The sequence below is a fragment of the Xiphophorus couchianus genome, chromosome 9, assembly GCF_001444195.1.
Source record: "Xiphophorus couchianus chromosome 9, X_couchianus-1.0, whole genome shotgun sequence".
In the NCBI taxonomy this organism is placed as follows: Eukaryota; Metazoa; Chordata; class Actinopteri; order Cyprinodontiformes; family Poeciliidae; genus Xiphophorus; species Xiphophorus couchianus.
This window is the reverse complement of record NC_040236.1, coordinates 1494984-1520384: the sequence shown is the minus strand read 5'-3', so window position 1 is coordinate 1520384 and position 25401 is coordinate 1494984. Positions and strand designations below refer to the sequence as shown.

The window sequence follows — 25401 nt, the reverse complement described above, 5'->3', positions numbered from 1 at the left end:
GTTACGACCCTTTTCAGTTAAGAAACAGTCAGCTGAGTAGCCCTCACAGCTGCATAATTCCAATAACCACTCCTGTTAACGGTAGCTCGCTTTCTAAAATATAACTTGCTCTTGGAACCGACTAGACTAGATTTAGTGACTTGGATGTAAGTCCCTGGGTCATTATTTTACTCTCACCAAAGGAAATTATGAAGCCTCCTCTTTACTAGAACCATGTACATTAGTTTTACCTTTATTAAAAGAACTGAAAAAGGAGTAAATGACTCAATTAATTCCAATGTCCACCAACCTCATTAGAATTTTAGAGTATGAATTTATTAAGCAAGCTTAAGCAGGGATATGTGACATACAGATCAATAATCAATTGTATATAATTCAAGAGCAGTGTAATAAGATCAACATGTACAATCATACCCTACTGTCTCTTTTCCCTAACCTATGTCGCAGATTCTGAGATAGCTTTTTAGGAAGCAAGTTCGACTCATACCCAGTTGGTGGTGGATCTTTAGCAACAGGAACGTCCGAAAACCTTGGTCTGAATCTTTGTCCTTTGTGTGGAAAATCCTCTTTAGAATAGAAGCAAAGTAGAGAGGGTTCAATTGTCTTGAAAACCCAACTCCTTATCCCTCCGGAACCTTTGTCTTTTCTCCAAGTCTGTTGTAATGTTTGGGTTGAGGCAAGACCGACGATCGAATCAGAAACCCGGGTTGGACGATTGGAACTTGTCTCCCTTTGGCGGCACGAAGCTTCAGCTTTTCCCGTGGCTTCTGGGTGTGGTCTGCTGTTGTTTCCTCGATCTGCTTCTTCGTGTTAGCTCTACTTCGGTGCCGCAGACAAAGAACAAGAACTTCTCCTTTTCCGTCTGCTTATATACAGTTCTCTGCCATATATGTGTATGGGGAGTGTTAGTTTACGTGGTTTCGGCTCCTCCTGTCTGCTGGCTGGGATGGAAAGTACCGTCCTTTCCTCAGCGTGTTGTTCTTAGCCAACCATACCGCCCCACCCATCCTGTGCGTCTGGCCATCTGTTCAGAACTGCTTGCGACAGCAGGAACTCACAAGTTCCCCTTCTGCTTTTTCCCTTTTTCTTTTTAACATTAAAGCCTATGTGCTTTCCTCTGATTAACTTTTAAACACAGTCAAATATTAAAAACTATGTGCTGATTTCCATTAAGTATTAATCATAAGCATTAATCACCTCTTTCACTTATTATAAATCATCAAACCTTAATCATTTCATTGTTGTCATGTTATTACAGATCATGATTCGTACACTTCAGAATCATTCAGTGAATCATTCAGTGATTACTTACATACAGTCATTTTACCTATTGTATTCATCCATGTTCAACTTAATCCTTATCAAAACACTCAATCATTATAAATCAAAACACAAGATTGCTTTATTTCCTTCAGGCTTTCACGCACCTTTTTCTGTGTGTACCTGGATAGATCTCAAACCTCATACCAGTTTTCTTGACAACAGTATACAGATACTGTGTATACAGTATACACTGGAGTATTCCAGAGCTTTTACACCTTTGAAGTATTTTCTACAGCTTCATTTTATTGTGATACCAGAACTGTTTCACTTAAATAAAGCATTTAATTTCCTGAGATATAATCAATGACATGAGGCAGTGACATTCAAAATGTTTACATGTTCGTGTGACAAGCAGGTCACACGTGAATCTGGTCTCCTCACCCTCCTAAAACAAGCACACCCTCCCTACCCATTGATCCCATTTGGGAACAAACCAAAGCGATAAAAATTGGAATCTATAATCATCACCACTGCTTAAGGGGGAGCAGAGAGGGCTATGGGGGCAGGGCTTTTCAGGAGGGTATTAAGACTCTGCATGTTCCCCTCCCCTCAGATGATTAGTAATGAGCAATTAATATATGGAGATAGTGCAGATAGATATGCACAAAATAATTAGCAAAGGATTGGATATAGAATAAAAATTTAGCATATGTAAATATGAATAACTGCAAAACAAGAAAAACAATAAATTAACACAAGATTATTTGATGGATAAAGAAATGATAACAAAAACAGACCAAGAGTAGTGATGTTTTTCTGATATGCAGGCAGGTGCAAGCGGGAGGCCATTCAAGCAAGAATACGGGATCTGCAGGCTTCTGTGGCGCTTTGAAATAGGTCATGTTCACATCAGGGACGTCTGCATAATTTTTCTGACTTCTCTGCAGCTGAAATGGTTCAGGCCAGTGGCCCATGGCTGTATGTGGGGGATGGGAAAGGAGAGCCTCTGCATTAAGACTTAACAAAATCAGAGATGCTGAGACACAAACATAGGAGTCAACTGGAGGCTTTAGCTAAAAAGGTACACTGCTGTGTTTTTTTTCTTTTTACATTTTTCTTTCTGAATCTTACAAACAATTCAGGATAAATTTTAAAGTGTTTGCTCATGACTCACCTTAAAGGGCCAGTTAAACCATCATCTGGCAGTTGATACATAAACCACAGACACCTTGGAGTGAATTGCTGTATCCAATCATGCATTGTTGGTTCACTAGTTTATTATTTTTGTCTTGTTTTTTTTTAAATCTCAGTCAAGCACAGCTCATTTTCATTATAAACACATTTTGTCATTTCCATGAAAAAACCTGACAAGCCCCCTATTTACAGGCTTTCATCTGCACAGCAGTCAGGGTCAAACGTCTACAGCAGGGTGGCCCAGTCCAGTTCTCAGAGTTATCATCCTGTAACTTTACACACTTGGATCAAATGAATGGCTCATTAGCAAGGTTCTGCAGAGCTGAGTTATTGCTAGAGAGGGAAGTAAACTTTTATTTACAATTAAAACATAGGCTGGCCTGCCAGCCTATATTTGTACTGCAATTGCATAAAAAATGTTGACTCTAGTATTTTTTACTAGGGGTGCACCAATTTATCGGCTAGCAATTTGTTGGTGCCAATTTTCTTAATTTTAGGAGATTGTGATTGATTTTTAGACCTTTGCTGAGGTTGACAAGATCAACTTCACATGTAATTATCGGTCAACCACTGTCCTCTCTCTGGGAGGGAGGATTCACCCATCAGGTCAGGTCTGCATGTTTGCAGTTAACAATAGTGACCCCACTGTTGCCAACTCAGCAACCTTCTTGCTATTTTTTGCGTCACTTGAGACAAAAAAAAAAAATTGGTATCTGCCAAAATTGGAATCGGCAGGTCAGGCTTTTTAAAGATCGGTAATCAGCAATCGGCCAAAACAAACCCTGTGTACTTAGGAATAAATCAAAGGATTACTTGTTCGTCCTCAAAAAGAGAGTTCAACTTCCGGTTCTGCATATTGTAACTCTGAAATATTAAAAGACTGAAACAGAACTACTTATTCCTTAATTTTAAAAAAGATTGTTTCATCAGTCCTAACCTTTTTTTTTTTGCTCTGATCATGTCAGCCATCTCCTTCATTCTAGCCTTCCTATAAAGTGTCAGTGTCGTTTGTCCATTCGTTGCCTCCAGTTGCTACAGGTGCTGAGCCCTGGCTTTCTGCTCTGCTGTTCTGCCTGGTTGTTGGACTTTTTGTGGACTAATCTCTACAATAAACCTTCATTTTCATTTGAACCTGAGTCTACAGCGTTTGCCTCACCGCCTTCCACACCGCACTTCATGACAGCTTCTGAAGAGAGTCAGATGGAGAGAAACAGTGATTGAAATAGTTTATTGACATGAATGATTTAAAGTTATGAAGTTAAATTTGTTTCACAATTATTTAAGAAAAAGAAATCTAAAAAAAATAAATTGTAAAACCTTTCGAATTGGAACAATTTTTTTTGTTTCAAATAAAAACACATACCTCAATTAAAAAAAAACTGTGGTCAAAACCTTTTGAATTGTAATGATATTTTTACACAAAAAAAATTTTTGTTTACAAAAACTATTTTTTAAAACTAAAATCACTTTTTTTTTTTTTCATGAAGCAGCAGCAGGCCCTGCAGTTCTGGCCACAGTTCTGAGTCAGTCATCCGCTTTAGTCAGCGCTAATGGAAGAATCTATTTGCATATTTAAGATTAAGGGTATGGGTATCTTACAGTTATGGAGTTTAATAACTTTAGCTAAAGTTAACTTACACCAAGGCAGCAATAACTTGAATATTTAACTTTACAATGAAAGAGAAACACAGTCAATGTTTTTTTCCTTAAAGAAAATCTAAAGTTAGTAAGATTCATACCGCTTATGTGGTAGGTGACATACAGGAAGAAAGAAGAAAGTAGCTTACAATTCTTGACGGTACTATGACATCAGTGGCTAATTTCGCAAACCAAAGCAAATAAAAATATAAACATTTTACTGTAATATAAGCTACGGATAACGCATAAAGTATAAGGACTTCACAATGCGGAAAAAAAAAATATTTTGGTTCTGGTAAAAAGGGTAGAAAGTAATTAGTTGCATTTACTCGTATTGCTGTACCATTACAATTTGTCTATTGTGTACCTTGCTCACAAAATATGTACTTTTACTTTTACTTGAATTTCTTTTGAGTAAAGTTACTCAAAAGATGCCTGGAGAGACATTTGAAATCCTATCTTTCGGCTGCGTTTGTATCAAGATCTAATTGTGTTGCATCAATGGGAAGACAGAGGATTAGGGAAAACCCATCAAGTGCAGTTCAAGTTAACTTCAGAAAAAAAGAAAAGCCCTTGCTGAACTTAATGCATCAGTTTAACTGTAAGTATAGACAGCAGCTTTATCATACATTGTAAATTCAATATGGAGAAACTAAGACGGAGATAAAACAACAAATAAAAGGGTTTATTGACATGAATGATTTGAAATTCTTCGGCACTCGGACCCAGGCGGAAGACATTGTGTTGTGAAATGCAATAAGCTTGGATGAGCTTTTCTGATGCTGATTAGGGATGTCTTCCCCCTGGAGAGCCAAGAGCATGGAGGTGGAGAAGGGGCGGAGATGGGTTTGAGTACTGCTGGAGAGCGGATGATGCCATTAATCCTGTCCTTATAAGCCGGAGCTTTATCGGTGATGGCATAGTCCAATTTTGATAGGCTGACTGCAGATGACGCGATGATTGCAGGTGAGGCTGAAGAGTCTTCCGGTTTGAATTTACGCCAAGGCTTCATTTCAATCTGAAGAGACTCAGATGGAGAAAAAACAGTGATTGAAATAGTTTTATTGACATGAATGATTTAAAGTTATGTGGAGCTTGGAGCTGGTTCACCAAATCCACCAAAAAAGGGCCATGCCAATAGGTTGAATTAGCAGGGAAAATCAAAACAGGAGATGATGCCATCCTAGACTCCCAGTGTTGTGTTATTAAAAAGAGTGCGCTGAGTCAAACTGTATCATCGTTATTGGTTTATTCAGGATCACCAAACATCCAGCATGGGCTTCATTATAACAATCAGCGTCACCTGTTAGAAGAAGCGTCACAATCAGCGTCACCTGAGCCTGACGCTCTTTTATGACGTCATCACAGGTGGCCATTTGTAGTTTTTAACCATGCGTAACATTAACACCACACCCAGCAGTTAGATGGTGCAGGCTCCAACCCCATATGGGAGTTGAGCAACCAGTATTAGGAGGTTGGCAGTAGTAAAACTTGATGCGTTAGATTTATTTTAACTTAGGGATTTTGAGTTTTTAATTATGTAAAGCTTTTTAAACTTGTTGCTGAAATGTGTCACACAAACAAACTTGACATGGACCCAGGTAATGATGTGGAGGTTTAGCCCTCCAAATGAGGGCTGTGTGCTTCAGGACAGATTGCAAGTGCTAATTGTTTGTTGAGGACAAACCCACAGGAATGACTAGTAGGTGCCTTATGACAATTGGCCCAGAAGGACTGGAACAAACACCTTTAATCATGGGACCTGGTTTAGCAAGAGAATCAACCTAGAAATGGTTGAGTTTTGCATAAACTTTTGAAATTTGCATAATAAGAATGCAAATTTCAGTTTGCTTGTTGGCAGAGAATCAAGTAAAGCTTCTGAGACCAAGAAAATACTCAAAAGCTTGACTTAGATCTTTACCTAAGAAAAAGTGAACACTTTGTTCACAGCACCTGCCAGACCATTGAGGTCGTCTGGCTTGCTCTGTACTGCATCTCCAGAATAAAACATAAAGCATTAATCAGTCTCGACATACTATGCATCATGAATCTGGAAAAATTCCTATAAGTGAAACGCCAAAACACGTACTCTTTTAAATTTAAGCTTAACCACCTTCTGCCTTTGATTAGTGGTGAACAGAACACTGATCAACAAATTTAATTTGTATCAATGATTGGATGATGGCCTCTTGACAAAATGAGAATTTATCACTTGCTTAACAATTGATGAAAGCACTTGAACTGACTTGTTACCAAGATGTGCGACAGAGGGATTATCAGTCGACTTCAAGTTCCATCTCAGCCACTCTATGCGCTTGTCGCCTTCAAAACAGAGACAAGAATACGTTATTCTATTTATGATGAAATAATTTAAGACTCGTAGTCAGCGCAGAACACCTCTCTTCAGCCGTTGATCTGACTATCAGTGCTACCTCGTCAGATTTTCCTACCGTACACGGATAGATAGCTCTGTGGATTTCAGAGATCCAGACGCAAACACAGTTTAATCTGAAGATTTTGGAGGATGTGTGAATAGGTCTGTCACGATGAAAAATTTTACTGTATGATAAATTGTTGCAGAAGTTCTCAACAAACGATAGTATTGTTCTTTTGAGACCATTTTTTAAGTAATATAATGGTAATGACAAAATAATAATGCAAGAACACATTCTCAAAGGTCATTAAACTTTAAATTCTAATTAACATTTAAGACTAGAACTCGAAGACATTTTTAATCTATAAAAAAGTAAAGAAAACTAATAAAATGAATTTTGAAGTCTGTAAACAAAATTGCCTTTCAAAATAAGGGCTAGTTAAAATCAAAGTACCAAACTGAAGACTTTTATCATTCAGAAAGAGAGAAAAAAAGAGATAAACGATAAATCAGGCCAATGGAAATGATTGAATTTGTTTTCATTTATCATCCCATTAATTGATTTATTGATTATTGTGATAGGCCTATGTGTGAACATTAGACTCACACTGTGCTGAGTGTGACACTAAAAATACACGGACTTAGCTACGAACAGCTAAAGTAGCATAGCTCACATAAACATTAGCTCCCGCTAACAGAAAAATATGAGGAGGGCAGAGTATCAAAATACCAGACATAAAAAACGTAATCTGAAATTATTTATAATCGGAGAGCAAAGCCTGCATTAGCTTCTACTTACTTCAGAGGGCAGACCACCGGGACGCTCCGTCTTGCTTTTTGGTTTCCCTGCCTATTTTTCCGGCCAGCAAACCATTCCGCCACCCACTGGTCATGGTATCAGATGACGTAGTCTCCTGCACCACTCAAAATAGCACAATATGTCTATAAATAATTTTGGGATATTATAAGGAAGTGCTGAGATATACCATTTTCCACCGAACTAATATATTTGCCACTTCAGCACAAGCACAGTGGTACACGTTTAGAGGATAAAAACACTAGACTCAGAGCAAAAACAGATGACCCAGCTTTCTACTAGCATGTAAACGCACCATCTACACATAAATCTGGGAGCTCCCAAAGCATGAAATGAGTCTGAAAAATACTTGTGCACTCGTAACAGGATCTGTGCGTAAATGTAGTTTTGTGTGTGTGTATCTGGCGACTCGTGCATACTTTTTCAATATTTGTAGGCATATGAGAAGGTTTTTTTTTTTTACGGTTTACAAATCATGTTTCAGACACAACTATCCAAAGTTACATACAAAGATGCTTACACGAGTCACAAATCCAGTATTGCACACCCACAGATATTTTTACACATGCACAAATACTTTTACACACGCACAGATATTTTGAGACTATTTTCACTCCATACATCTGAAGTTGTATTTGTCTTGGAAAGCAGTAGCCGTGAAATTAATCCATTGCAGGAGTCCAACATATTTCAGACACAAGGCTTTGTGGAACTCCAAAACGAGTAAATATCTCTTCCTGGAGCATAGTGATGAGCTTCTGTGTCTTGCTGTCTGTTACAGGTAACATTTCCACCCACTTTGTGAAGTAGTTGATCACCACAAAAAGGAAGACATTTCCTTTTTTTACTGCGCGGAAAAGGTCAAGTCCACCCCAAGTTTTGCCCAGGGTTCAGTCAGAGGTGCTGGTTGCAGAAAACCAGCTGGAGCTTGATTGTCTGGTTTGTACTTCTGACAAACTGCACAGTTCTTTACATGAGTCCACACATCCTTACGGACTGACAGCCACCATGCTACCTCCAACAGCTTGAGGAGTGTCTTTAGCCTGCCCAGATGTCCACACAATGGAAGTACTGGAGAAATTGAGGAACTAAAGACTTGGGAACCACCAGCTGATATTTCATGCCATCTTTTAGTGGGGTTTTCCTATACCAGAGATTGTGAACGTTGATCCTGTCAGGTCTCTGGTATCTCAGATTCTGAACCATCTCCATTAGGTCTGAGTCTTTTTCCTGAGCTTCCTTGATTTCTGCTAATGATAGTGGTAAGCCTAACAAGGCTTTAGCAGAATTCAGGGCTACATGTGCTGGTCCAGCCGGGTCAGTAGGCATCGCTTGGGACAGCGCATCAGGCACTACATTGTGCATTCTTATTCTATATTGTACTTCAAAATTGAAATCTTGCAACCTCAGCACCGAGCGTGTTAACCTAGAACTGGTTCTGGGGCAATTGAATGCCCACGTTAGGGCAGCATGGTTGGTGTAAATGGCAAACTTTGTGCCCTCTACAAAGTGTCTCCACTTTTCTACTGCCCAAACAACTGCCAAGCATTCCTTCTCAGAGGTGGAGCAGTTCTGCTCTGCTGCCTTCAATGATTTTGAAGCAAAAGCAATAACTTTTTCTCCATCAGGGGTTGGTTGGACCAGGACGGCCCCCAGACCAACGTTACTGGCATTTGTATGAATTTCGAAAGGTAACTCGAAATCTGGCTGCCCCTGTATGGGTGATTCCACCAAAGCTTTCTTCAGTGTCATGAAAGCACGTTGGCAGTCCACTGTCCACTCTCACCTTGCATCTTTTTTGAGCAGTTGATAAAGAAGTGTAGCTATTTCTGCTAAATGTGAGATGAACTTGTGGTACCAGCCAACTATCCCAAGGAATCTCTGAAGAGTTTTCTGGTTAGTTGGAGGTGGGTAAACTGTAATGGCATGGGTTTTTTCTGGATCCACTTGAACACCTTCTGGGATACAATGTGTCCCAGAAACTTGCCATCTGCCAATATCCAGACTTCAAATCCAAGGTGCTGAAAATGTTTGAGTCAATGACTTCAACAACTCATGGATGATGGGCATGGGATAAGCATCCTGAAGAATTTTGGTGTTCAAAGTTTTGTAGTCCACACAAAATCGAAAAGATTTGTCTGGCTTAGGAACAAGGACAACAGGAGACCCCCATGAAGACTGTGCTGTGCTGGCTCTATAATATAATCTTTGAGCATTGCATTAATCTGTTCTTTTATTATTTGCCACTTGAAAGGAGACACCCGGTAAGCTCTTCAGCAAATGGGTATTTCATCTGTGGTCATTATGCTGTGTTCTTCCACAGATGTTCTACCCAATGTATCTGAGCATACAGATGACCAGGCCTTCAAAAGCTTCTGGACTTCTGGTGGATGTTGTGTCCTCATGGGATACGACTCTGTGTTTCGTACTTTGTCCTCTTCCATGGACAGTTCCAGGATCAGTTTAAGTGGAGAAGGACTAGCATGCACAACCATAATGGCGTTGTGCATGCAGCTGATGAGCAGCTCATCTTCAGCTGCTGGTGATGCGGCAGCAGCTGAAGATGAGAAAGGATAAAAGGTATAACCTTTTGGCCCTTTTACCCCACAGGTGTGGTCACCTAGGTTGATAATGGCAGAGGTTTTGGACAAAAAGTCGAGATGATGGGAAAGGTGAGGTTGTTATCCTCCACCACAAAGGTCTCTAAAGACCACATCATCCCATGCCAACCATAAATGATTTTTGCATTCCCCAAAGCGCTATAGGTTTTGCCATTTACAAGTGCAAACTTCTGGTTGTCAGCTGGCTTCAAAACCTCCCCTTCTCGAGCAATTATTTTCCACTAACTATTTCTCATCAAGGAATAGGTGCCGGCTACCATATATGGTGTATCCATTACACCGTCCAGTACACCATTATACATCCTGTCGCACACCTCTAAGGGAACATGAAGGAGGGAGGAAGCAGGGCCTCGCTGAACAATAGATACAGAGTCGGCTGGCTTTCTGGGATATCCCTTAGGAATTGCTGGGCCTTTTCATTTGACTTTGTGCTGATCCACTTTCCCCCAGTAGATTTTAACACCAGCACAGTCATTTTCAACCTGGGATCCCATCTTTATTAATTGATCCATAGAGTTGACTGTGCCATGAAGACAACCTGCTATCTTTGGATTGCAGTTGTTTAAAATCCTCCTCACAAGCTCTGTCTCACTGATGTCTGGCTTCCATCTTAGACACAGTGCTTGATACTCAAAGGCGAAGTCTCTCAGACATTGCTCTGGCAACTGGACCATGTCTCTTAACTTCTCTTCCATCTCTGAAAGATTGTCTGGAGGTAGAAAGGCAGCACAAAAGGCATTTTTAAATTCAAGCCAGTTGTGTATCTTGTTTTTAGCCACACCCCACCAACACTGAGCAGAGCCTTTTAAGACAGCTGTTAAAGCTCCCAATAATTCAGCATCAGACAGGGGCCTTACTGTTAGAAATGTCTCACACTGATCAATGAAATTTAAGACATCAGAAACTTCTCCTGCACCCTCAAATGTCAGGGACTCCATGTGCACAGGGAGCTTGGAATAAACTACAGGTGTTCTGCTTGACGAAGGAACTGTCAGGTGGGGGGTTGATGCCGGGAGGCCTACTGTCCCACTGTTTGTTGATGGCATGTCTAGAACCATTCCTGGAGGGATGTAGGCAGTAGTTTGATCCATCCTTTGAGGTTGTGAAGGTCCAAGGCTTCCTTGTGGTACTCCTTGTACAGGCAGGGCTAAAAGTGGAGATGATGTTTCAGGGAAAGTATGCCTCATAGTAGAAGAGAGATGATCAGATGGCACGGGGAGACTTGGTCTGACACTATCGAAGGAATGAATAGCTGTAGAGAGTCTAGCGCGCTTCAACCTCTCTATTTCAGCCTTCCACTTCTCATCTCGTCGCAGCAAACAGTCCACTACCTTAGCTTCAAATTCCTTAAAGGCTGTGTTCATGCATTGCTCCAGGGCCTCAACATTTCTATCTATATATGATGTTTTGCTCCCTATTCAAAGCACTGTCTACAGACGCCCGGAAATCTTCTTCCAATGAGGTAATCCTAACCCCCATGTTAGTTAAATCATTCTTAATACCATAATGTCTTCCTCGTCATCCTCTATTTCTTCAACTTCATTATCCAATACATAAAGGGAGCTAATCAGAGAAGATATTTCACCTACAGGATTTCTCCTTGTAACCCAGACTTCTCCCCCTCTGTTGCTAATTGCCTCTCCCTGATCTACAAGAAGACCTGCTCCACTTTCTTCCTCATTCTGATCAGTATCTCTTTCATCAGTGATCAGTATCACAAGCATGTTGTGATTGAGAAGTTATGTTATCCATCTTGAAAAGAAAAAAACACTCAAAACAAATAAATTCCAATCTACAACAGGATTCTCTTTAACTGTATCATCTAATGTAGCACAATACCCGAAATTATATTATCCTAGTTCCCATACTGGCCACCATTTTGTAAAATTCAGCTTGACTTAAAGTGGAACTCACAATATACTCAAGGGGGATCTGTCATAGGAATCCAGTAAAATATATTACACCATTAATTTGATAAGAAAATAAATATCCAACCACTCAATAAAAAATTTGTTGATTTTTAGCAACAATGATTTATTTTTTAAAAATCACAATACTAAGAAATAATAATAGTTATTCTCAATAATCAAAATAGATCAATAACCAAAAATACCTCAAAAAATAATTATAGGTTAAATTTAAATCACTCAGTTTATATCAGCAAAAAACCTAAATAATTAAATGTCCAACATTTCCCGGTCTTTCTTAAAGAGAATAATGTCCGCAAAGGAGTTCCATATCCTCAAAAAACAAAACAAAGTCCTGGAAGTATTTCTCTCCGTTTTAATCCAAAGTCACGATCCAAAATGAAAAATCCAAATTGTCAACCCCCGCCCCTCAAAAATAAAAAGTAAAGTCCTGATCTCACCGGGAGCATCTTTCTTCCCCCTCAGTGGCGTCCTCTTGCACCTACAGGGTGCAAACTCCAAACTTTGATTGTTTGGTCGCTTTTCTTTGATCTTTAACTTGTTTTAACCATTCAATCAAGTCAAATCTCCCGCTGCCTGTGCAGCGATCAGATCTGTATCTGACAGTGTGCGTCTTCCTCTCCGGTTGCGCCGCGCGCGCGCCGACGCACATACCCCTTTTTATTCACTAATTTCAACCACACCTAAAACCAGCATGATTCTGCCCAAGATCAATTTTAAACAGTGGAGATTTGGAATAATTTTAACAATGAAATAACAGCAACTGTTCCAAAAAACAGTTTGATACATTTACTCTTAAATGTATTTATTCAGGGAAAAAAACAAACATAGTGGTTATGTTACATACGATCAGATCTACAGCCAGCCGCAGATCGGTGGCTTTATGACTTGCATCGATCTGGTACAAGTATTTAAAAGGGAAAATATATTTTCCTTTTAAATATATTCATATATAAACATTTATGTCACTTTATACTATAGTTTCTGTCCTCCACTGAACTAAAAGTTACACAGTTTAACACAGCAGACATCTTATTTAGAAGGTGGCTGACATACAGCTAACCTTAATTTCATTTTAAAACATTCAAACAGAAGAACAATAAAATAAATGCACCAAACACTTACGGAACAATTCCAGCAATCAACAGCTGTTATATCCTTCATTCATCTGTGTGATTTAACATTGTAAATCAGCTTATCCCTATAATCGCGTAAGCTATTAAACATGCTAACAACTAGCCGTAACCGTTCGGTTTTAGACACTAAACTATCTCATTTGATTTACTCACCTTTTGTTCTTCCATTAGTGCAATGGAAGCCTCGGGGAACCCTCTGGCACGTAAAAAGTCACTTAAATCAGACATCTTTCTCCAGTACATTAGCTGTCCGCCACAACTGGCATCTGTGGTTCTGAAGCTGTTTGCTTGCTGGCACCCATCAGCCAGAATTCTGACTTTTCCCCTCTGATTTCAGAGATGTTTTTTGTCTGGGGCACTGAAAAAAAAATTCTGACGTTTTTCTGAGAAAATGTGAGAATTATTTTTTCAGTGGCCCTACTCTTCTTCAGTAAAACAAGGCCTAAGTTGCCATATGTTCTGAAAAGAAGGGGAGAACAGCCTTGTGCAGTATGTCACAGTAAATATTTATTTTAGTGCAGACAACATAGTGCTCAAATAGCTATTCCCTTTATTTTTAAGGATGTAGATCTTGTACTTTTAAAAATTCATAACAGAGTTTAAAAAAAACAAACAAAAGCAAATCCATATCAATAAGGTTTCATATTCAGTCACAACCTGTCAGATGACTTCTGAGCATTGTCTAGGAAGACATGTTATACTTTTGGAACACTGGGACTAAACATTACATGTACACAGTCATCAACATCACTGCTCACTGTGATTTAATGACTACAACTATGATGACATCACACTAGATGGGTGAAAATGTTTAACCTAAAATATTTCACAGTGTTATTATAGTGTGTGTAGGCATTAGCTATAGAAACTTGTAAGGATGACAAATTGATTCAGAACAAAAAGTATGTGATTTTGCACAAGGTGCCACTCAACATTATTTTCTTTCAGAAGCTTTTTCATATCTGTTGCATTGAATCAGATGATCTAAGACCAGAAAACATGCAGGGCAGTGAACTCCAAGGACTTAAATTTAATAAATAATGTTTTGGTCAAATTCACTTTGACAGACAGGTTAATATTTTTGTGCTTTAAATAATGCCAACTTCATACTAGATTTCTTTTCTTGTAATTCTGAATAAAAAAATGTTATCAAATATTTCCAGCACTGGTCACATGTATGTTGACCTGTAATACCACACAAATTTAAGTCCATGAGAACAGTGCTTGGCAGAACGCCACAACTTCTAGTTGGTTAAATGAGAATAAGGATGAGACAGATTCACAGAAACACGCTTAACTTAATTATGCATAGCTTTAGAAAACATGCATCTTGAAGAGCTCTTTAAAGTGTTGCTGATGATATTCTAAAACCTGAGTAAAAGTTTGCATTATGCTACAAACTGCAGTTTCTCAATGAGAATGTGTTTTGTGTAGTTTGTCATCACAGTGAAAACTGGCACATCATTTTGGCACTATAAAAACATTGTGCTTATAGCACATTGCACTTTTTAAATATCTCACCAGGTGAGGGGTCCTATAGTGCACACTAGTGCAATAATTGTCAAACTCTAAATTCAGTTTGACTTAACTTGGTAGCATAAATAAAGTATCACTGAAGAAAAAATATGTATAAACTTCATAAATACAACTTTATCAATAAACTTAAAAACATCTGTTAGGGTGTCTCCAGAGTAATAAGCACATGTTACACAAACACACCACATCTGTGTCTAATAATTCATGCACTGTTGCACACATAAACCTCACACATAGTCTATCATATATTTCAATATATGTTGTATATGAGTCATCAATAATTTTTTTAATAATTGTGTTATAGTCAGATGAAATCCCAAAAGAACAGATACAGTCTTGAAATGTTTAAATGTCAGAATTTAAAGGTGTAAACTTTAGAGATGCTGGATCCTGAAAATCAAGATCATCATGTTCTTTGAAAACTTTTCGGAATCTGAAAGGGCACACTCAAAAGCTGTCAAAATTTTTAATTATTAGCAATATAATGGGTTTAATGTTGTGCGTTTTGAAATCTATTTATTTATCTATTTTTTTTAAAAAGTTTGAAAATACTAATACATTTATCATTTTGTTTCTATTACCCATTTAGAAGACGAATCTGTGCCCATGCTTTTACTTCCTGGTTGATTTCTTTAGATGTTGATTCAGTATTTCCACATAAGGTTCTCTCCTCATGATGTCATCTATTTCATGAAGTGCACCAGTTCCTCCCGCAGCACAATAGCCCAATACCATGATGATGCCACCCCCAAACTTCAAAGGTAAAATGGTACAAGTACCCCTGTTCTTCCTCCAAATGTAACAACGGGCATTATGGACAAACAGGTTAACTTTAGTTTCACCAGGCTCTAGGACATGTGTCCAGAAATGATGATTGTTGTCTCTGTGTGCATCTGCAAACAAATCTGACTTTTTATGTTTGTTTTGATGTAAAAGCTGCTTCTTTGCTGAATGGTCAGAACAGGGCATGTTTCACTGGGAATAATGACCGTTTGAAAAGATACAGCAGCATCTTTAGCTTTTACTCTGGGGTCTCTCTGCACATTTATATATTTATCTCTGGGACACAGAACCCGTTATCTTCCTGTACAATGTGATGGTTGCACATTCCCAACATGTCTATACATCCGTATAATTATTTGAACAGATGAATGCTGCACTTAAGCACCTTTATAGTGCCCACAATCAAGTGGGGTGGGCAACATGTACTAAGAATTTTATGACAATATTTTGTAGTACTACGATGATAACGATAAAAATAATGGTTAAAAACTACTCATCACTTCTGTTTTAGGTGACTGCATGGCACAACATTCATAACACCACAAACATAAATGCTACTCTAGAAAAACATTCCTGTTTGAAATAAATTTCTTAAAGAAGTGTGATTTGTATCACTAAACTGCATTTAGAGACTTAGTATAATCATTTTCAAAGTTATTGATAGTTATTGATATTGTTGTGGAAAAACAAGAGATAAAATGTTAAAAATAACATTTAATAATTTCTTTTTAATGTTTACTGAAATTTATGGTGACGATAAATCAAAATTCTTAAAATGACAAAAACAAATTTACAATAAATGATAAATGATACGATGAATGACCACCCCCACAATCAAGTAGCTGTTACCTTCAGTTGTTATAAAAGTGCTGTATGTATGCAACATGACTTGAAATTTGAATTCATAACTTAGCTTCTTGAAATTGGGCCTCTGTCTCATTGAGAAACTCCTGCTCTTTCTGATACCCCGCCGTCATCACAACAATGGTTCTATATTATGCCGTTAACAAACGTTCTTAGGAGCATAGGACTGAGATGTAGTTTATAATAAGCTCAGCAGATTCACAGTTCCACCTGGTATTCACTAATTGCTACTGCCGCTAGTCTGGAGGAGCTGAATGGGGGAGGCTAGGAGGAGAGGTGCTCAGTGAGGTGGAAGTTCAGCTGGAGACTGCAGTTCCAAGGAAGAGCTTTATGGAAAAAGGTGGTGTTTGGCTAGAGCAGGCATTTAGACACCACAGAATGGTTGCCACAGTTGTCAAATATGTTTCAAATATACATGAAAGAATTAAAGCAGCACTCCAGGTTTGTTTGTCATAATATAATGACATGATATCCATCCATTATCCAACACATTTATTCCCAGTGCAGTCGCCAGGGGTGTTGGTGTCCATCTCCCACGATCAACGGGCGAGAGGTGGGGCCACCCTGGACAGGTCACCAGTCCATCACAGGAATAACATGATACAAAGCTAAAAAGAGACAATTTTACATAATACATTGTCATTTCTACAGAGCCAAAGGCAGGAAAGAAAATTTTCAAAATTCTTCAAAATAGCCTCCATACCCAGAGTATGTATCTTAGACACTGAGCAGTTCGAGGGAGATCCCTGCTATTCTGGTTGGGAGGGGTTTGATTCTTTGAGACAATTCTATCTAAAAAGAGTTATTGGAAGCTTTTTCATGCATATGAAGTCAAGAGGCCAAGTCCTCTTTTCAAGAAAATCAGGGGCTCTAGTCATATTTTGTACCTGGTCTGTGTTCCTATGCCAAGTTCAGTGAGTGCTGGTATCTTAATTTTTCTAGATACAAACATTTTAGATTAATATAAAACAATTTATAGAAATTAACATGAAACATCTAAGTAGAATTGATGTGGTTTAAACTCTTGGCCCCTTTCTTTTCACTCACATTTCTAATTAAAGAACCACTATGCCCGTGAGTATTCATGAAATATTCCTTGCAGATTTAAAGCATAATGTGGATTCACCTGTAGTTAAACTAAGTTGATAATCAAATATAACTAAAAAATATTTATTTCACAACTTAATGTAGTCCTAAATTATGTAAGGACTCATTGAGGTTATTTTAGGGTATAGCATAAAGACCAAACCACATACAAGTCATCTATAAAGACAGAGTTATTGGAAGGCTAAACTGACATCCCATCTAAACTGTGGTTTCATTCTTCCAAGGGCCAGTCCGAATATTTCCTGTAGCATCTGAGCCAAACAGGCCATCTTCTTGCAAACTTCTGTTTCGACCAATGACTCCTCGGCGGCTAACTTTGGAATGCTGTCGAGGCAGAGTATTCCTTGGAAAGCCTCTCTGCTCTATGTCCAAAGAATGGATCTCTGTGTCTTCATCTTCTGTCTTTAATGTGCAGCTGTATGTTTTGGGGTCTTGCTCACATTGCACTGCAAATGAATCAAGTTTTTCACAGCAGGTTGCATTAGCAGAGGGAGTAGCTGAACCATACATGTGCCACTGGCAAGAATGGACCCCTTGAGAAGGCAGGAGGAGGCTGTGATAGGAAGTTATGCTGTCATGCATGTTGTGAACATGGCTGTGACAGGAAGTCACTGGGTCTTGTATACTCTGGCAGGAGATTTGGCGTTGAAAGGTGTGGCAGGGAGCCATCTGCTTATCCAAGTGGGGACTAGGACAAAGAAGCTGATGATCTGGAAGTGGGCTGTTGGAAACTAACGTTGTTCCTTCTAGATGCTGTGCAGGCTGAGAGCTGTCCCTGTGGGAGCTGTGCACACTTCCATCCATACTCAGTGAAGCCATATTTGAGCGGTAGTCTTGGAGGCATGGTCGTGGGCGGTTAAAGGAGCGTGACTTTGCTCTCTCAGTAAGGCATCTCTGTAGGGGAAGAGTTGGCCGAGGGAGCTCATCTGGAAGTGAATGAGGATGTGGTGAGAACTCTGGCTCAATGAGAGATGGGATAGGGGATGCTGGACTCATTACAGCCACACAACATGGACCTGTGTTACTTGGAGTTGGGCTTTGAGGAGGAGGTGGTGTCATTTTGTCTGAAGAACCCTGTAAGAGGTGCGATGAAAGCAGTGGCTGCTTGCCTGAACACGGAGAGCTCAAGTGGCAGTGTGGTTGATGGAGTTGTTGCATCTGACTCTGTCCATCAGTATTTACATTTTCTATCTTTGATTTAGATGGGCAACAAACCCACCAACTATTCCACACATCATCCCGTTTGGCACAATGCTGGATGAGAAGGAAGAGGCCCAGAGTGACACAAAAAGCCCCATAGAGGCAGCTGAAAATCATATCCAGAAAATGCCCCTGTGATACGGCCAATGCTCCTAAAGCCCAGGTTGCCAGGAACAGAAACAGTGTGAAGATGGTGGCGCGTAGTTGGGATTTAAAAGAGTGTTCATTAGCCAGTACAGATGCACCAGTAGAAAATGGCAGACAGTCTCCAGCAGACACTGAAGCTCCACCACTGCCACTTTGAGAATGATGGTTTGACTCACTGGACGACAACATCTGCTGATCCTCTCTTAGAAGGCGCAGTTCATACTTTCTCTCTGGGTGGCGCTTCAGCTGGATGTAGGTAATCAACAAGTACAAAGACATGACTAAGACCAGAAGACCTACTGGTGCATAAAAGCCTCCCAGACTAGGTTCCCATGCCATCCAGCAGCTGAAAATGATAAACGGGGACTTAAAACTATTTGTTAACCTCGCAAAGAGAAACGTATAAATGAATGAAATGAATATATTGAATCTATACTTACTATAATGCTCCGTCTCTGCTGCCATAGTTATCCATGCCAAACACAGCCGTAATGACTACAACTATCAGAGGTACTCCATCGCTCACAAGATAAAATCTGAGAAAAAAAGTGAAAAAGTTATTAAATAAGTGTGTTGATGCAGGGCAGTCAGCATATAGACCTGGTCTTTTTGAGTGGATGAAAACGCTTAGGAAGCTACTTAGGAAAAGCTTAAGAAACAGTAATCATTGTTCCTCCTGATTCACAATAATGATATCACCATTGTGGTACCAATATTGTGAAATTTATTTTGTCCTGTTTTAGATACAACTGTAACTAGGGCTGTTCAAATATAATATGAACTTGACCAATATTAGAGGTCCTTTGTCAACTGAAAAAAAATTACAGTTAAACCACATAAAGTGCTGAGAAATTTATTATGTTCAAAAAATTTTAAATTACACCAAATTGAGAGTTGGACTAACTTGACAAAAATGAATGACTTTGATCCTATAAAGAAACATGTTGATTCACCACACAAATAGGCTTTCCTGATCTACCTTGAGTTCCTCTCACATTCTCATACCACAGTGAGATTAGCTAGTTTTTGATTAAGTATATAGAAACATATGGATCTGGTGAAAGATTCAGAGGCTTTAAGACAATAGTCACCATCCTTTGAAACCCTCTCAAGAGTTGTCAGTCTTTTATTATTTGAAAATAAAATTCTACCTCAGGATGTTTGGTTTGGAACCTTTCTGGACTGGACCACTCCTGCCCTGGGCGTGAAGTGGCTCTTTGCACACATCTTTACAAATGTTTCTTGCAGTAAATGCCAGCCACATCATGGTGGATAATGAAGCATAATGGAGTACAATGCCGACCTATCACACCAAAGAAGGAAAAATTACATATTATAGTAATAATCTCATTCACAGGAGACATTTGCTCTCATTGAGAAGTGACAATGCTTTTCTGGAGATGAAACTTGGAACTCTAGTCCAGCCTTGATTGTCACATTTTCAGTTGGTTTAAATCATTTTAAGGACTGCCCAGACTGTAGATACAAACAAGTTTAGGTAAGTAGATATTTTCTTGTAGTAATTTTCTGACATGTCACTTTTACCGCATACATTCCCTTCACTTTTTCAAAGTGAAAAATGGTAAGGGAAAAGGGGCCCGGATCATCATGGATTTCTAATTAAAAATCTCTTGACACCCTGATCAACTTAAAGGAATCAAGGAGGGTGCTGTACTGCACATCTAATACTAACAATCTACGATTAGTATTAGACTTGAAAACATTGCTTTTCTTAACAGTTAGTTGACAGTTAAAAATTTGACTTTTTCTTTTTTCAGAGGGATCTCTATAATGCTTGCTTGTTGTTTAATTAACGACCGGCTCCAAGCTGCCAAGCAATGTACAGAAAGGGTCATAATTACTGTGCGCCACAAAAATATATAATTGAAAAATATTAGCTCCGCAAAAGAGCAGAAGATGGCACACTTACAATCTGACAAACCAAAGGAAAGTGGATCTGATTGATGCCTCCAGCAAACACCCCAAATGTCAGGCCTGTGTGAAAGAGGAAATTGAGGAGGGTGTGCCAGCCCTTCCTGCTGATGCGGATGACACTGGAAACAGTGAATAGAGAAAGTAAATATGTAGTTAGACTGCAGTCTACATACCTATAATCTACATCTGATTTAACAGCAGAGGCGTTTAGACCCGAGCACAGTAATTTGGTTGAATTGTAGCTGCAATTTATCATCTGATTTTTACTATTACTAAAGAGGCTGAACAAAACATGTATGCAGCTGATACTTCAGATATTGAGCATGTCAACATTTTTCTCAGTAGATTTATTTCTAGAAATTCTATTGACAACTAATTTACCCCAGATGTAAGAAACAACTTATGTAATGCACACATACAAAGAAATCCAAGTAGTAAAGCAGTCCACAAAAGTTTGTGTGTAATGAAGTAACATACAAGCATTGAACATCAAGAAACCATTTGAAATGGGTCAGTATTTGGAGAGAATTCACATTTGCAGCAAGGATATTGTCAAGAAAACTGGTATGAGGTTTGAGATCTATCCAGGTACACACAGAAAAGGGTGCATGAAGGCCTGAAGGAAATAAAGCAATCTTGTGTTTTGATTTATAATGATTGAGTGTTTTGATAATGATTAAGTTGAACATGGATGAATACAATAGGTAAAATGACTGTATGTAAGTAATCACTGAATGATTCACTGAATGATTCTGAAGTGTACGAATCATGATCTGTAATAACATGATAACAATGAAATGATTAAGGTTTGATGATTTATAATAAGTGAAAGAGGTGATTAATGCTTATGATTAATGCTTAATGGAAATCAGCACATAGTTTTTAATATTTGACTGTGTTTGAAAGTTAATCAGAGAAAAGCATATAGTTTTTAATGTTAAAAGGAGAAGGGGAACTTGTGAGTTCCTGCTGTCGCAAGCAGTTCTGAACAGATGGCCAGACGCACAGGATGGGTGGGGCGGTATGGTTGGCTAAGAACAACACGCTGAGGAAAGGACGGTACTTTCCATCCCAGCCAGCAGACAGGAGGGGCCGAAACCACGTAAACTAACACTCCCCATACACATATATGGCAGAGAACTGTATATAAGCAGACGGAAAAGGAGAAGTTCTTGTTCTTTGTCTGCGGCACCGAAGTAGAGCTAACACGAAGAAGCAGATCGAGGAAACAACAGCAGACCACACCCTGGAGCCACGGGAAAAGCTGAAGCTTCGTGCCACCAAAGGGAGACAAGTTCCAATCGTCCAACCCGGGTTCCTGATTCGATCGTCGGTCTTACCTCAACCCAAACATTGCAACAGACTTGGAGAAAGGACAAAGGTCCCGGAGGGATAAAAGAGTTGGGTTTTCAAAAGCAATTGAACCCTCTCTACTTTGCTTCCATTCTAAAGAGGATTTTTTTCACACAAAGGATAAAAACTCAGACCAAGGTTTTCGGACGTTCCTGTTGCCAAAGATCCACCACCAACTGGGTATGAGTTGAACTCGCTTCCTAAAAAGCTATCTCAGAATCTGCGACATAGGTTAGGGAAAGAGACAGGAGGGTATGATTGTACATGTTGATCTTATTACACTGCTCTTGACTTATATACAATTGATTGTTGATTTGTATGTCACATATCCCTGCTTAAGCTTGCTTAATAAATTCTTACTCTAAAATTCTAATGAGGTTGGTGGACATTGGAATTAATTGAGTCATTTAATCATTTTTCAGTTCTTTTAATAAAGGTAAAACTAAAGTACATGGTTCTAGTGAAAAGGAGGCTTCATAATTTCCTTTGGCGAGAGTAAAATAATGACCCAGGGACTTACATCCAAGTCACTAAATCTAGTCTAGTCGGTTCCAAGAGCAAGTTATATTTTAGAAAGCGAGCTACCGTTAACAGGAGTGGTTATTGGAATTACGCAGCTGTGAGGGCTACTCAGCTGACTGTTTCTTAACTGAAAAGGGTCGTAACTTCTGGATTGGAGGTAGTTAGAGCTAGACGAATCGCTTTCGACACCAGTTTAAATAGATTATCTCTTATAGATCTCTTTTAGGGTAATACCCAGGTCTTAGAGATTTTCCGGACCTGTTAGACAGAGAACTGGTCAGTAGTCAGCCCCGGAGGGTTGTGATGAAGTGGGCGGGGCTAGCTATTGCAGGATAACGGACATGGCGCCCAACGTGGGGCGCCATGTCCGTTATCCTGCAGTAGTCAGCCCCGGAGGGTTGTGATGAAGTGGGCGGGGCTAGCTATTGCAGGATAACGGACAATATATTTCAGGTATAGTTAAATCAGCTAATTTAACTATACCTGAAAAAAGAGTGGGCATTCTTTCTGGAGATGAACAACTCTCCAAATACAGCACCATCTTTATTGTGGGAAACAGGAAAAGCAGTATCGAGAGGTAAAATAATAGCATATTAATCACACAAGAAAAAAAACAACAACAAATAGAAATTTAGAAAAACAAATAACTTATTTAACTAACTCTTACAATACAAATCCAGATGATCAAATTAAGGAGGAACTAACTCATTTAAAACATCAATGGGAAAAAATTATCCATAAAAAACATTTGCTATTCAACAACTAAAATATAAGTATACACAGCAAATTCAAGAGTGTTACTTTTTCAAAGTTTGAATATGCAGAGTTGTTTTTTTTTACACTGTAGAGTTCATTAGCAATTAGAAATATGCCCGGGTCCCTCTTGAAAATGAGATCTAGATCTCAATGGGGTTTACCTGGTTAAATAAAGGAAAGAAAGAAAAAACACTTCCCGTGTTGGGACAGCATCACCTATTGGTGTCAGTTATTTTGGCAGTGTTGGTGCAGAGTTTTATAGTAAACTCACCAACTCTCACAGTATGTATTTGTGATTGAGTCCTCGGTTCGCATTTTACGTAGCGTGCGTAAGCACGTCGGGTGTGTCTGTTGCGATGTACTATGAATGCGCATGCTTAAAACAAGCAGACAGCAGGGAAGACGAGGAGTCAACTTCGGAGGACTTTGAGTGGCGCGGGAAAAAACAAAACACATAGAAATATGTCGGATTTGGAAAAGGCGGATTTGGGCATAAACTGGTATGTGAATGGTTCGGTTGGAAATGGAGATAGAAAATGAGGAAGACATGGATTTTGAAGGGTTTACGCCAGTGGGGAGAGGAAGAGGGAGAGGACGTGGAAGAAATAAGATAGATGAAGGAAAGGAAATTGGTGATATTCAAGGTACTAGAACTAGAAGAAAGTAGTTCAGAAGAAGAAAGGATAGTTAGGAGGAAAGTTGTGAGGGAGGAATTTAAAATAATATTAAAACTGAAGAACGACGAAGAACAGGATAACATCAGCCCCATTGTGGTGTCAAGAGAAATAATAAAGAAAATTGGAGATGTTGAAATGGTAACGATTTTGAGGGAAACCTATTGGTAGTTTGTAAAAATGAAGAACAAAAGAATACAGCTTTAAATGTGGATAATATCTGTAAAAAAAATTGTGTTGAAGAAAAAAATTATGGGAGAAAATAAAAAAAATTAGAGGAGTAATTTATGGGATCCCTCTAGATAAGGATCTTGATAAAATTAGAAGTATTATAGGTGCAAAAGTGAATAACTTGAAAAGATTGTCAAAAACAATAAATGGTGAAAAGGTAGGAAGTTTGTCAATCCTCATTGAATTTGAAGGAAAAGAGTTGCCACAAAACATCAAAATAGGTTATCTCAATTTTAAGGTCAGACCTAATATCCCTCCACCACTTTGTTGTTTTAAATGTCAAAGGTCACAAAGGACACATAGCAGCAGTTTGTAAAGGGAAGCAGAGATGTATAAAATGTGGTGAGGATCACAGATTAGAAGAATGTAAAGAAGAAGTAAAAGAAAAATATTGTAACTGTGGAGGGCAACATAGAGTTACGTATGGAGGATGTGAAGTAAGGAAGAAGGCAAAAGAAATCATACAGATTAAAATGCCTAAAAACATAAGCTATGCAGAAGGAGTTAAAAATGTGAAGGAACTGAAAACAAGACAGATTGAACAAACAGCGAGTCAAATTCCACAGCAAAGCAAAGTACAGTCAGAAGAAAATGTTATAATATCAGTAGAAAAACTAGGATTATTGGTAGCATATGTTATCAACTAGAAAATTTCTGAAGAAATTTAGCCGGGGCCTGCCAAAGCATGCCCGTCGGTTTGGGCCCGGCGTTGTCATGCTAGAAATTAGCATCGATGCTAAAGAACGCTGCAATGTAATCAGTAGCATGTGGAGAATCACAAGAACGTTAAGTAAGGTGGCCGTGCACCATTCAGTATGATTAAAATTTTTTGTCAAGGCTTTTATTTTGAAATTTTTGTAAAACTTCATTTCAAAGTGCCAAACTAAATCCATGTATAACAGTCATTGGATAAAGTCAGTTATATAATGCTGAAAAGAGCAATAATGTCATGTAAAAATTGTCAAGGCTTTTATTTTGAAATTTTTGTAAAACTTCATTTCAAAGGGCCAAACTAAATCCATGTATAACAGTCATTGGATAAAATCAGTTATATAATGCTGAAAAGAGCAATAATCTCATGTAAAAATTGTCAAGGCTTTTATTTTGAAATTATTATTATGCTTCATTTCAAAGGTCCAAACTAATCCCCATGTATAACAGTCATTGGGTTAAATCAATTATAATGCTCAACAGAGCAATTACCTGATTTAAAAATATTCAAGGCTTTTATTTTGAAATTTTCAGTATGCTTAATTTTAAAGTTCCAAACTAATCCCATGTGTAACAGTTACTGAGTTAAATCAGTTATATACAGCCCATAG

At 38.7% G+C, this 25401-nt stretch overlaps 1 protein-coding gene and 1 long non-coding RNA gene across 4 annotated transcripts in view; both read right to left on the bottom strand.

The window, feature by feature from the left end:
* Positions 1-3929: 3929 nt before the first annotated feature.
* Positions 3930-15771, bottom strand: LOC114150392 (uncharacterized). The gene is made up of 3 exons (XR_003596735.1): positions 15759-15771; positions 6763-6765; positions 3930-5113 (listed from the first exon to the last, which is right to left on the bottom strand). It is a non-coding gene; the product is annotated as an uncharacterized LOC114150392 (long non-coding RNA).
* Positions 15772-16629: 858 nt separating this feature from the next.
* Positions 16630-25401, bottom strand: part of adgra1a (adhesion G protein-coupled receptor A1a) — a 38115-nt gene continuing 29343 nt past the window's right edge. For all 3 annotated transcript variants that reach the window (XM_028026759.1, XM_028026758.1, XM_028026760.1), the window contains 4 exons: positions 20539-20662; positions 19760-19911; positions 19049-19144; positions 16630-18954 (listed from right to left, as the gene is read on the bottom strand). In XM_028026759.1, the coding sequence (XP_027882560.1) occupies positions 17460-18954; positions 19049-19144; positions 19760-19911; positions 20539-20662 (1867 nt within the window). In that variant the 3' untranslated portion in view covers positions 16630-17459. The remainder of the gene's footprint in view (positions 18955-19048; positions 19145-19759; positions 19912-20538; positions 20663-25401) is intronic.